The 14,500-nt window shown below is 39.2% G+C and overlaps 1 protein-coding gene and 1 non-coding gene across 2 annotated transcripts; both read right to left on the bottom strand.

The window, feature by feature from the left end:
• Positions 1 to 2,260: 2,260 nt before the first annotated feature.
• Positions 2,261 to 2,364, bottom strand: LOC117277180 (small nucleolar RNA R71). The gene has a single exon (XR_004507455.1). It is a non-coding gene; the product is annotated as a small nucleolar RNA R71 (small nucleolar RNA).
• A 9,291-nt stretch (positions 2,365 to 11,655) lies between these two features.
• Positions 11,656 to 12,230, bottom strand: LOC138892458 (uncharacterized). Its single transcript, XM_070176177.1, has 2 exons — positions 11,857 to 12,230; positions 11,656 to 11,758 (listed from the first exon to the last, which is right to left on the bottom strand). The coding sequence occupies exons 1-2, from the start codon at positions 12,228 to 12,230 to the stop codon at positions 11,656 to 11,658; spliced, it is 477 nt and encodes a 158-aa protein (XP_070032278.1).
• Positions 12,231 to 14,500: the final 2,270 nt, after the last annotated feature.

The following is a 14,500-nucleotide window of genomic DNA, read 5'->3' as shown; positions in this document are numbered from 1 at the left end:
TGCGTTTTTAACGCCGTAGACTTTCCCCATACCTGATGGTAGGCTATAATCTTGTATTTTAGTCGCTTATTACACTTCAATTTACTGAACTTTAATTGAGTTTGAGCTTTAATCGCTAGTGTTTTGCACTCATTGTGTGTTTTATGCCTTGTAGGAGTGATTCCGAGTGATGCAGATGTTATGGAGCTAATTCGAGTGATTTCGATCTCTGAAGTCTGAGTAAAAGCCCAAGGAACCAAAACGGGGATTGTGTTCGTGGGTCAAGGACTACATCTGGCTATCAAAAATCAAGGAAAAAAGCTGGACTTTGAGAAACTTTGACGGCTGCGGCACGTGGGACGGCGCATGGCGGGCCGCGGCTGCCCGATTTTCCTGAAGCCTGTCAGAACAAGCTCTCTGAACTTTCCCACAACCGCCCCACATGGTGCGTCACCCTATGCGTCACGCCTGTGCAAGGTTTACAAAGTTATTATCCCAGTTCGCGCAGGAAAAGGTATTTTTATCTCGGCCCGACCCTACTTAATATAAATATATGTAATAATGTTATTTTAAGGACTTTTAACATATCTAAAACCTAAAGAGGCTAGATAGAAGGTGTAGAAGCGAAAGCACCAGGGATTCGTCATTCAATCCTCACTCAAGACAAGAGTTTTGATCATTTTATGTTTTTCTTTATATTTGTGATGAATTACTCCATATCTATGGAGTAGTTCTCGTTAGGGTTTGATGGATTTGGTGCTTGATACTTGTTTATGGATAATTAACTCTAGTTTTTATGTATTGAATCGTTGTGGATGGTTTAACTGTTGCATCTATATTCACTTGTTCGTGTAATCGAGAGAGTCATAACTTGTGATATTGTTGCATTATATTTTGTTGGTTGAAGTCATTAATTCTTCTTAGTAATCGGAAGAGGCTAGTTGAATTGTTGATTAAACTTAGTTAGGAGGATAATCGAGAGAGGTTCTTCTAAAGACCAATCCACTACGAATTCTTGCATATCTTCACGTGCTTAAAATTGGTTCATCTTGTGAGGTTGAGACTTAATCGAGAGTGGAGTTTATACTAATCAATTGAACTAATAACCAAGTGAATTCGAGAGACTCAAGTGAACATTAGAAGTGAATTATCTAGAGTTAAATCCCAAACATTTGTCTTACACCTATCCTATCAACCCTATCTTCTCCCAATTGATAACTTCCTTTGCTCAATACTTGCGTTTATTGTCATTAGTCGATAGTTTAGACTCTTAGTTAATTTTAGTTTAAATCACATAAATTTCCATTGTTGATCATCCTAGATAGCAATATAGATACAAACTACGATAATATTGTTTAACTCCAATCCTTGTGGACAAGATATTATAATTTACTATATTCGACTAGCGAGCATATTTTTGTGTGTGTTTTGCGCTCATCAAATTTTGGCGTCGTTGCTAGGGATTGACAATTAATAGTGTTTGAAATAGTTTGTAGTGCTAATTTAGGAATTTTTCTTTTTATTTTCTTTTTTTCTTTTTATGTTTGGTGTTCTTTGACTGTGTATAGGCTACAGGTTAGATTGGTGCATGACTCGATCTTCTGGTAAGGAATTGCAACCATATGAACCATAAATCGATAAACAACTGCAACAGTTGAGGAAGGAAAGAAATCTCGCCTAGAAATTAGAGAAAGTTGGGCAATCTTAAACCAAGGAAGACATGGCTGGAGATGATGATAATGTTGATTTGGCTGCGAGAGAGGCAGCCCAACTCAGAGAGAAAACTCCAAGGGATGCTGAAGAAGCAGCACTTAGAGATGCACAAATTTCTTATGGGGAGGAGAGGGCTCGAAGAATGGCTCAGAATCAGCCCATGGGTGTAGACCAGTTTGTTAACATAGCTCCCGGCCAAGGGAGACCACTTGGTGATTATGCTAGACCGGTCTACAACCAAGGCTTATCAAGTGTGAGACCACCTCCAATTGCAGCAAACGATTTCGATCTGAAGCAAGGGTTGCTCCAAACTTTTCAAAACAACTGCGTTTTCAGAGGAAAGATGAACGAAGATCCACACAATCTTCTAATAGACTTTGAAGATATTATGAACACCTTTCAATACAATGGTGTGTTACAAGATGCGGTTTACTTAAAGGCATTCCCCTTCACACTCAAACATGATGCAAAGCACTGGCTTCGAAGCTTGTCTAATGGATCTCTTAGAACATGGGATGAGATGACCAAAAAATTTCTTGACAAATATTTCTCATCAGCTAAGACAGGCAAATTTAAAAAAGAAATCCATAAATTTTGCCAGAATGAGACTGAAACTTTGTTTGAAGCTTAGGAGAGGTTTAAGGAGATAGTGTGAAAGTGTCAACATAGCATAATTGAACTCTTGATGCAACTCCAGGACTTTTGGGATGGATTGACACCGACCTCATGGAGAACATTGAGTAATGCAGTTGGAGGCCCATTGAGGCAAAAGACTCCAGAGGAGATAGTCACTATTCTTGATTAGTTATCTGAAGATGCAAATCAGTGGCCCTTTGAAATTACTGAAAGAATAAGATCAACTGGTGTTCACCAAGTTGACCCTAATACTTCTGTGCAGGTACAGCTTGATGCCATGGCAAAAGAGATAAGGAAGTGGACCTTATCTTCAATACAGAGTGAGAATCACGCAGCTTGTGATATATATGGAAGAGGACACTCTTCTCATGAGTGTAAAGCCTCAGGAAGTTAATGATGCGGGTAATTATAACTTCAATGCAATGGGTCAGAAGCACCCCAGTTTTTCATGGAGTTCACCTGGGGTACAGCAAATACATAGCAACGAAATAACACTAGATTTCAAGGAGCTCCTCATTTTGTGAATCAACTGAGGCTGCAGTTTCAGCCTCAACAACAAATTCAGTATGGGTTAGAAGATCTAATGAAGTCATTTATTGTAAAGACATATGAGAGGTTAGATACTCATGGTGCGGCTATCAAAGAACTTAGGACATGATTGCGTAACTTAGAGAGACAAGTGGGACAATTTGCAACAATATTATCTGAGAGAATCCCAGGTACTTCCAACTGATACTGAAAACAATCCCAAAGAAATGGTAAATATTGTGACCTTGAGAAGCAGACAAGTGCTGAAGGTCCCACTCCAATCCAAAAAGAGGTGATACCGGAAAAAGAAAGTGGGAAGGAGCTGAAAATTGAAGATGGTAAGAAGAAGAAAGGTAAGAAGGGAGGAGAGAAAAAGAAGAAGGAAGAGAATTCGAGAAGGGATGAGTCTGAAGAGAGCAAGTACATGCCTGCTTTACTTTTTTCTCAAAAGATTTATAGAGTGAAGCTGGACAAGCAATTTGAGAGATTTCTGGATATGCTGAAACAAGTTAATGTAAATTTGCCATTCACTGAAGTTCCTTCCCAAATGCCAGCTTATGCTAAGTTCTTGAAGGAAATCCTGACAAATAAGAGAAAGATAGAAGAGACCTCAATGGTCAAGCTCACATAACATTGCAGCGCAATCTTGCAATACAAACTCCAACAAAAGTGTGGAGATCTAGGGAGTTTTAATATACCTTGCTCGTTAGGCACTCTTAATTTTGATTAGTCTTTGTGTGATTTTGGTGCCTCAATTAATTTAATGCCTTTGTCTATTTACAGGAAACTGGAGAATGAGCTTGGAGAGATAAGGTTTGCACCAATATCTTTGCAGCTGGCAGAACAAACAACTATAATACCCGAGGGGATTGTGGAAGATGTCTTAGTTCGGGTAGATAAGTTTGTATAATACCCGAGGAGAACAAGGATGTCCCCCTTATCCTAGGAAGACCATGTTTAGCAACGGGTCGAGCTATACTGGATATACATGATAGAAAACTCATGCTTAGAGTGGGTGAGGAGACAGTGACGTTTGAGATGAATGTAGCAACTAGAGTGAAAAAGGAGAAGTCAGCTGCAAGTGTTGAGTGCAAGGTGAAGAATTCAAAAGAGAAGGCTGCAGTGATTGAGAAAGATAAGTGTGGGGTGTAGCACAAGAAGGCTGAGAGGAAGCTATCTGCGTGGATGTGTGCACTAGTTCGAGCGCGTGGAATGGAGCTCGACTTCGACTCAAACCCCGACTGAAAATTCAGGGAAGTTTTCTTTACCTTATGCTTTTTAATTTTGTGTCATGGGGACAAGCCACAACTTAAAGTATGGGGTGGGGGAAATTGTATGTATGTATCTGTGTTAGTAATTTAGTTTTGTTGTTTTAGTAGTTAGAGATAAGTAAGAATGAAAAAACCATAAAAATTTAAAATTTGAAACTTTTCCCTATGATGGATATCATTCGACGGGTTTCTTGAGGGATTAAAGTCGAAAGAAAAAGACAAAAAAGATTTTATTTTGTTAGGTAGTGTAGTAATTCCTTCTTGGGTTTTCTTTGGGCTGTGGTTCTTTTCCAAGGATTTTGTTTGAACCGGGTGTAGTTAGTTTTTATTTTTGTTAGGTGTTGGAAACCTTGTGCTATGATATGAATTGGAAGCAATATTTCTTGACTTGGTTATGACTTGAGAATAGTGAGTACTTTAGTTATGACGCTTAGGCTCAGTTTTTGACTCTTGCAGACGTACCTTAAATTGTATGATCTTAACTGTGCTTAACTGCTTTGGCTAAAGTGTCTTGATAATCCAATCTTGAGTGAGTTATGTGCCATGTGTATGTAAGGTTTTGTGTATTCCGTGCATTGCATTTGATGTCTAGAACTTGCCCCGTGTGTTTGCAACGTGAAATGGTAGTTTTGTTCAGTCTTGGAAGTGATATAGGCGTTTCTTTGTTGAGCCAATTATATGTTATTACCCACCTAATTGTTATGTATCTTAGTTAACCTTGTTGAGCTTGTAATCTTGTTTCTTTGGCAACCACATTGCAAGCCCTACCAATTTGTATTGACCATCTATTTGAACCTTGTACCTCTCGTGAGCACTTAAATTTGTTATGAACTTTGTAAAAGTTGAAGTATGGGGTGATTGGTTTGGCTTTTGAGTGAAACTAATGAATAAGGAGAAAGGTGCACTATTTTGAAAAAGTAAGAGCCAGTTGAATGGAAAGAGAAAGAAAAATAATTGTATTGTTGTGAAACATATTCATTGATAAGTGGTAACTCTTGCTGTAATTATGCTTAAAGGAGTTGGAGTTAATGTATAATGATGTTAATGTGGAGTATGGTTTGACATAAGTATGGGGTTTTGAATGTTAAATTGTATGTATTAAAGTGCTTAGGGAGGTGTAGTCACTCTTATATCTAAATGTATCCTACCCGTCATGCAGCCTACATTACAACCAATTAAAGTCCAATTTGACACTTGACGGAATGAGCTCGATTAGTTGAGTAGTACACTACGGGCAAGCCTATAGTTCATATTTTGTGGCATATGAATGTTATTTCTGAGAGTGAGTGAATTCTTTCTATATTTAGTTCCTAATTGTTGTTAAATTTGATAGTATGTGGAACTACTCTCAATTGTTGCGAGGGCACTTGATTCATGAAGGAAAGGTAATGTCGTTGACCTCTTTGCTAGTAAGTGAGCGGGCTATAAATATTGTGTGGTTATATTGAGTCAAATCTTGAGGCGAGGATGTTACGCTATTATGCTTAATCTATTTTAAATATCCTTGGTTTAATGAGTTAGGGGAGTTGCTAAATAAGGTTGAGTCTATATAAAGTGTGGTTTGATTGATCGAGGACGAGCAATGGTTTAAGTGTGGGGTGTTGATGGTAGGCTATAATCTAGTATTTTAGTCGCTTAATACACTTCAATTTACTGCACTTTAATTGAGTTTAAGCTTTAATCGCTAGTGTTTTGCACTTATTGTGTGTTTTATGCCTTGTAGGAGTGATTCTGAGTGATGCAGATGTTATGGAGCTAATTTGAGTGATTTGGAGCTTTGAAGTTTGAGTAAAAGCCAAAGAGATTAAGTCGGGATCACGTTCGGGGGTCAAGGACTATATCTGGATATCAAAAATCAAGGAACAAATGTGGACTCTGAGAAACTTCTACAACTGCGGCGCGTGGGGCGGCACGTGGTGCGCCACGTCTGCCAAATTTTCCTGAAGCCTGTCAGAACAAGCTCTCTGAACTTTCCAACAACCTCCCTGCATGGCGCATCGTCCCATGCGGTGCGCCTCTGCAATCTTTACAGAGTTATTATCCCAGTTCGTGTAGGAATAGGTGTTTGCATCTGGGCTCGACCCTAATTAGTATAAATACATGTAAAAACGTTATTTTAAGGACTTTTGACACATCTAAGATCTAAGGAGGCTAGAGAGAAGGTGGAGAAGTGAAAACACTAGGGATTCATCATCCAATCCTCACTCAAGACAAGAGATTGGATCGTTTTATGTTTTTCTCTATATTTGTGATGAATTACTCCATATCTATGGAGTAGTTCTCGTTAGGGTTTGATGGATTTTGTGTCTTGATACTTGTTTGTGGATAATTAACTGTAGTTTTTATGTATTGAATCGTTGTGAATGTTTTAACTGTTGCATCTATATTCACTTGTTCGTATAATCGAGAGAGGCATAACTTGTGATATTGTTGCATTATATTTTGTTGGTTGAAGTTATTAATTCTTCTTAGTAATCGGAAGAGGCTAGTTGAATTGTTGATTAAACTTAGTTAGGAGGATAATCGAGAGAGGTTCTCCTAAAGACCAATCCACTACGAATTCTTACATATCTTCACGTGCTTAAAATTGGTTCATCTTGTGAGGTTGAGACTTAATCGAGAGAGGAGTTTCTACTAATCAACTGAACTAATAACCAAGTAAATTTGAGAGACTCGCATGAACATTAGAAGTGAATTATCTAGAGTTAAATCCCAAATATTTGTCTTACACCTATCGTATCAACCCTATCTTCTCCCAATTAAGGGGGAAAATCTCATCATAGTGAAAAGGGACTCACTCCCAATAGTCTTCCTACACCGGCACATGTAGTTTCAGGTATATGTCCTTGCAACCTATACCTTCTCGGTTACATATTAATACTCCCAACAATATTTCTTTTAATGCATTTCATAAAACCTTTCTTTTCATTGACACTTTTGGACATACCTCATAACATTCATTTAAGGCACAAATGGCCATATATCATCTTTATTCTTTCATTTCATCCATATGCCATGGGTTGTCAAAAATCATCAAGGAGTATTTAAAACATTAGAAAGTCATAACTACAAAAACATGAGCAAGTGAAAGCTTTAAACATTTGAAATGTTTTCAAAGAGGAGAGCATAACAATGACATGTGTAGAATAAATCGAGTTCATACACTTTTGGTAATTCAAACATTTGAGGAAACTCAAATCAAAAGGAATAGGAACTAGAACAAACCATATTTTGAGTTTATGAGTTCATGGAACCCAATTCTATGGGAAGATTTTAGCTAAATATACCCTTAATCAAGCTTCCTTAGGATTCCTACTATGTTCCTCTACTAGTAGTACTACAACATACATCACAAAAGTTCAACTGAACCAACATAAGCTTTTTTATAAAACACATAGAGCACATAGCCCTTTACCACCTTTAGTAATGATGCTTCTTCATCCTTCACACCCTTTCCATAACAACATCCACACCCATAGCCACCCTAAGGTCGTATGAGACCTTTAACAATACCTGCATAGCTACCCATACTACACCTAACCAATAACTACATCATATGAAACCTTCTCCCAACTCCCCAAAATACCCAATCTCATGTTTGGGAGCTTATGGCTTCCAATCACCATCCCATAAGCTCTAATACTCAAATTCTACCTATAATTTTGTTATTGAAAATTGCATGAGAGATTGGGATGAAGCCTTACCTTGATAGAAGAAGACCTTGCAAATTTCTCCCCTCGAATCTCCATGAATTTGGAAGGGAATTGAAGTGTTGAAGTATGTAGCTCCTCCTCTCTATCTAAGATGGTTCTCTCCCTCAAAATGATCAGAATTATCTTTCTAAAACTAACCCCTGGGCCTTTTATTAATATAGAATCAGATAGGAAATTTCCTAAAAATGCCCCTCCGAAATATATTTGTGGTCGCGAAATAGACTGCATAACACTTCTGCAGTCCGCGAAAGGGATCGCGAAATGGTCCCCCAAATATTCAAAATGAACTGGTCGGATATTTGATGATTTAGTCGTCAATACTTCAATTTTGCAGTCTGCATATTCTACCGCGGATTATCCTTTAAAAATTCTCAGGTGGCCTGACCATTTTCACAATGGATCTGCGGTCGTGAAATTGCTATGTGTTCCGTATAATCCACAGTGAAAAGACCCCTAAAATTATTATGCTTATGACCCATTATGCGAAGATTCTACGGTCATCAAAGCATAAATGGACGTTCCACATAATTTACCACAAAATAGTCAGTAAGAAGTCATGTGAACAACACTAGTCCTTTTTCCATTAGTCATGTCATTAACAAGTCTTCAAAATAGTACATTGTAAAATCATAGCTAAAATGAAACAAGTGATACGATTACAACATTTTTAGTTTAACAATCCCAAAAGTAGATACAACCCATACTATCTATACAGAGCCTCTAATAGGACCAAAAGAGTGCTATGACAGTGCCGACAACAAGGCCCCGGCTATACCTCAAAATGCTATGTACAAAGGATAAAAGATATAGGACCCCGAGATGAAATGGGGCTCACCAAATTAGCAGAGGAGAGGGTATGTTGCTATCACTGATCAATGCTATCTACTATGGAACGACCTACATCCATTAAAGATGCAGTGCCCCTGGCAAAAGGGACGTTAGTACATATGGAATAGTACTAGTTTGTAAAACTAAACACCATCTCAATAGAATGAGCAACAGTAAACGGAGAATAAAATATGAAATCAATAAGAGACTCAACCAGAATCAAGGTGTCAAGTCAAGGGAAGGGTAAATTTCATGTAGGATTATGTAATATAAGTTGGGAGATCTTTAGCACCGATACACCACTGTGTTTTAGCACGGAGTACGATCTCAGCCCGACCGGCTAAGACGTCTCACCTAGAAGCGTACACTCACAATACCACCATGTGCACGGCATGGCGTCCTATCTCAGCCCGATCAGCTAAGCTGTCTCACCACAATTCCGTGTGAGTCGACATCACATCGCATCTCGCTAGCAATAATCTCATCCCATTTAAGGGGAAACATCTCAACACACCAATCTCGTCCCATATAAGGGGAAACAGTCTTATCACATTAACACGGGGATTTGCCCCACAATCACTCCTACACCGACACGTGTAGTTTTGGGGTTAGGTTATTCCGACCTACCCTTCCTCGGTGGCTAAACGATACTCCCAAGGCATTTATTATTAAAAGTACTTACCACTCAATTCATATTCTTTTACATGTCATTCATTTTATTGGCATCATTGGTCATAACGCAATATCATTCTTGGCATATTGGTTGTATTTCTTAATCCGTGCTCACTATTTCACTTTCAATCACTATCATGGATAATAAACAACAAGGCCTTTGAAATTAAGACTTTAAACACATACTTGAGAAATTTTAGGGTCTTAGGCACATGTGACTTCTTACACAATTGATATGATAGCTTTCATAAAAAAGACGCTTTTAAACCATAACATTGTAACACACAGCCCATACTTAAACCACATTCTCAAACATTAACTCAACATAGCAAGAATCTTTGGAATACATATTGAACGCATAATTATTTCGACACAAGGCTTATTTGACAAAAAATCAATTTATAAAGAGCATCACAAGACTTACAAGGACATTGCAGGGTTCAATTCTAAGAGAAGATTTTAGCCAACATACCTTGCCTCGAGATTTTTAATTTACTACAATATTCTGGAAATCCTAGCCACTTTGATTTATTTAGAGATATAGCAAAATTGAACATACATTAGGAAGGAGTTCATCGTTCCTGCTCGCTTGAGCATTTTATCAAACACTAGGTGTGCATTAAGGTTTCAAGGTCCTCCTATGGTGGATTCTCACCCCACTACCCAACTTTTATCCAAAAGAGCTCAACTATCTCCCCACTACCTTAGAAGGTACATGCATGTAAAATAACCAACTCTCACACCCAAGAATTTCTTCGCTTATTACTTGTTTATAATTAAAATCACAAAATTGAGGGCTATAGAGTAGAACTTTACCTCTAGGATGGAGACCTAGTGAATTCTCCTTGAAAATTCCTCAACTTGAGCAAGAATTGATGGATGGGGAGCATAGGAACTTCCTCTCTCACTCTATGTCACTCCCTCTCTCTAGAAATATATGCTTGTCCCCTTTAAAATGATCCCTTAGGGTGTTTTATAAGAATGGGGTCGGGTTCAAAAATTAGAAAAATAGGAGCCCTGTCACAGGTCTGCGGTCGCAGAACAATTCTTCGGAACTGGGAATTTCTGACCCATTCTGCGGCCAGTCTGTGGTTCGCAGACCAATTCTCCGATCGAATAATACGCCGTAGAACTCCCCTCTAAAAAATTTCATGTTGGATCTGTGATGGGTTATACGGCCCGCATAATGGTCCGAAATTTTGCCCCAGAGAATCTCAGAAACCAATCCTAGCATCACAACCACAACACAACGATGCAAAATAATACGGAAACAACACCGGCAACAATGCCATAAACATTGCATTACCCAGAGGGATTATTCGTAATATAAGTTGTACATGGGAAATTATGATTTGCAGAAAATTAGCTCTTAACATCATAGATAAAATTACCTAGATATTCAAATAAATTAGGGTACTTCTTCTTTATTTCTTCCTCGGCCTCCTAGGTGGCCTCTTCGACTTGTTGGTTTCGCCATAATACTTTTACGGAGGCAATTGCATTGTTCCTTAAGTTTCGAAGTTGCCTATCAAGAATGGCAACTAGAATTTCTTCATACGTCAATTCTTCGTTAACCTCAATAGTCTTAACCGGAACAATAAGCGACGGATCTCCAACCACCTTCTTCAACGTGGATACATGAAACACCGGTACACTAAGGACATCTCTGGAGGTAGTTCTAGCCTGTAAGCTACCTGGCCAATCCTTTGACTGATCTTGTATGGTCCAACATACCTCGGACTCAATTTCCCTTTCTTACTAAACCGTGTTACACCCTTAATGATCTTAACTTTTTCCATAGCCTAATGCACGAGGTCTGGCCCTAACAATTTTTCTTCCCCAATCTCAAACCACCCAATGGGAGATCTACATCTCCTACCATATAAAGCCACGAACGGCGCCATATAAATGCTGGCATGATAACTGTTGTTGTAGGCAAACTCTATTAGCAGCAAATGATAATCCCAACTACCTTTGAAGTCAAGAACACAAGTGCGCAACATATCCTCAAGTGTTTGAATAGTCCGCTCTACCTGCCCGTCAGTCTGCGGGTGAAAGGCTCTACTATGATTCGCCTGAGTGCCCAAACCTTGCCGAAACTTCTTCCAAAAATTGGCCGTGAACTGTGCCCCTCGATATGAGATAATAGAAACTGGAGTGCCATGCAACCTGACGATTTCCTTAATATATAACTGAGCATACTGTTCCACTGCGTCGGTGGCTATAAAAGGTAAAAAGAGAGCTGATTTCTTGAGTCAGTCCACAATCACATCGAGTCATATTTATGAGGCGTGCGAGGTAGTCCTACCACAAAGTCAATGTTGATCATTTGCCACTTCTATATTAGAATTTCTATGTTCTGTGCCAACCCACTGGGCCTCTGGTGCTCGGCATTCACTTGTTGACAATTTGGACAACCTGCCACAAAGTCCGCTACATTCCTTTTCATATCATTCCACCAGTAAAATTCCTTAAGATCATGATACATCTTTGTAGAGCTCGGGTGTACGGAATACCTAGAAGTATGAGCCTCGGTCATGATTCTTTCCCGGAGACCATCCTTGTTTGGAACATATAATCGCCTTTGGTACCTTAGTGTGTCATCATCCATGCCAAGAGAAAAGGCCATGGTCTTATGTTTGTGAATCCCCACCTTTAATTGTACTAACAATGGATCACTGTATTGCTTCGCCTTGACTTCCACCACAAGGGACAATTCTGCCCTATTTTTCACAATCATCCATCCGTCACTAGAGTCTGCTAAACGAACTCCCAAACTAGCCACCCGATGAACCTCCTTGGCCAACGGCCTTTGATATGCTTCCAAGTGAGCCAAACAACCCTTACATTTTCGGCTAAGAGCATCCGCCACAACATTATCTTTCCCCATATGATATAGGATTTCGATGTCGTAATCCTTGAGTATCTCAAGCCACCTTCTTTGCCTCAGGTTCAATTCCTTCTATTTGAAAATATATTGAAGGCTCTTATGGTCCATTAATATATCCACATGGACCCCATACAAATAATGACGCCAAATCATCAATGCAAATACCACCGCCGCAAGCTCTAAGTCATGTGTTGGATAATTCTTTTCATGATTCTTGAGTTACCTAGAAGCATAGGATATCACCTTTCCATGTTGCATTAATACACACCCAAGTCCGATTCTTGAAGCATCGCAATATACCATAAACCCATATGTACCCTCTGGTAGAGTCAACACTGGTGCCGTAGTCAATCTTTATTTCAATTCCTGGAAGCTTCTTTCACAAGCATATGACCATTGGAACTTAACTTCTTTCTGCGTCAATTTAGTCAACTGAGAGTAAGGAATAGAGAACCCTTGCACAAACTTCCTGTAATATCCCGCTAAGCCCAGGAAACTGCGAATCTCTATAGGGGTAGTAGGTCTAGGCCAATTCTTCACAACTGCAATCTTCTGAGGACCAACCTCGATTCCTTCTCTGGAGACGACATGACCCAAGAACATGATAGATTCAAGCCAAAATTTACATTTCAAAAACATCGCATATAACTGGTGCTGATACAGTGTCTGCAAAACTACCCTAGATGATCGACATGGTCTTCCCGACTCTGCGAATAAACAAGAATATCATCAATAAACACTATCACGAATGAGTCAAGAAAAGGCTCGAAGACCCGATTCATAAGATCCATGAAAGTTGCAGGGGAATTTATTATCCCAAAACACATTACCAGAAATTCAAAGTGCCAATACCGGGTCCTAAAAGCTGTTCTCGGAATATCCTGCCCTCTGATCTTTAATTGGTGATACCCGAATCTCAAATCGATCTTGGAGAAATACTTAGCACCTTGCAATTCGTCAAACAAATCATCCATCCTTGGCAGTGGGTCCTTATTTTTTATTGTAACCTTGTTGAGCTACCGATAGTCAATACACATTCTTAGCGACCCATCCTTCTTTCTTACAGACCTCATGGAGCGCGACTGACGCTCCACCGAGATACCCCGATCAAGCAAGCCTTTACAATACCTTCTACCCAACTCACCCATGAATAAAGAGAAAAACACATTTCATTAATAGTCAGTGAGAAGTTATGTGAACAACACCACTCCTTTTTCCATTAGTCACGTCATTAAGAAGTCTTCAAAACAGTACATTGTACAATCATATCTAAATTGGAACAGGTGATACAATTACAATATTTTTAGTTTAACCTTCCCAAAAATAGATACAAACCACACTATGTCTACAAAGCCTCTAAAAGGAGCAAAAGAGTTCTATGACAGTGCCGGCAATAAGGCCCCAGCCATACCTCAAAACGCTATTTACAAAGGATAAAAGATATAGGACCTCGAGATGTAGTGGGGCTCACCAAATCAGCAGAGGAGATGGTATGTTGCTATCACTGATTAATTCCACCTGCTATGGAACCACCTGTATCCATTAAAGATGCCGCGCCCCCGGTAAAAGGGACGCTAGTACATATGGAGTAGTACTAGTATGTAAAATTAAACACCCTCTCAATAGAACGAGCAATACTAAACGGAGAATAAAACATGAAATCAATAAGAGACTCAACCAGTATCAAGGTGTCAAGTCAAGGGAAAGGTAAATTTCAAGTAGGATTCGATAATATAAGTTGGGAGATCTTTAGCACTGATACACCACCGTATTTTAGCACGGAGTCCGATCTCAGCCCGACTGGCTAAGCCGTCTCACCCCGAGACGTACACTCACAATACTACCATGTGTGCGGTATGATTTCTGATCTCAGCCCGATTGGCTAAACCATCTCACCACAATGCCGTGTGGGTCGACATCACATCACATCTCGCTAGCAATAATCTCATCCCATTTAAGGAGAAACATCTCATCACACCAATATCATCCCATATAATGGGAAACAGTCTCATCATATTAATACGAGGATTTGCCCCACAATCACTCTTGTACCGGCACGTGTAGTTTTGAGGTTAGTTTGTTCCAACCTACCCTTCCTCGGTGGCTAAACGATACTCCCAAGGCATTTATTATTAAAAGTACTTACCACTCAATTCGTATTCGTTTACATGTCATTCATTTAATTGTCATCGTTGGCCATAATGCAATATTATTCTTGGCACGTTGGTCGTATTTCTTAATTCATGCTCACTATTTCACTTTCAATCATT

This window comes from Nicotiana tomentosiformis, chromosome 5, assembly GCF_000390325.3.
Source record: "Nicotiana tomentosiformis chromosome 5, ASM39032v3, whole genome shotgun sequence".
NCBI classification, from domain to species: Eukaryota; Viridiplantae; Streptophyta; class Magnoliopsida; order Solanales; family Solanaceae; genus Nicotiana; species Nicotiana tomentosiformis.
This window is presented reverse-complemented; position numbering and strand designations above follow the sequence as displayed.

Excerpts from the sequence above, each read along its gene's own strand:
- LOC138892458 (XM_070176177.1), bottom strand. The coding sequence starts at position 12,230 with ATGGGGAAAGATAATGTTGTGGCGGATGCTCTTAGCCGAAAATGTAAG. Across the intron at positions 11,759-11,856 it reads ACCGAGGCTCATACTTCTAG|GTTGTCCAAATTGTCAACAA; the intron begins GTATTCCGTACA and ends ACTTTGTGGCAG.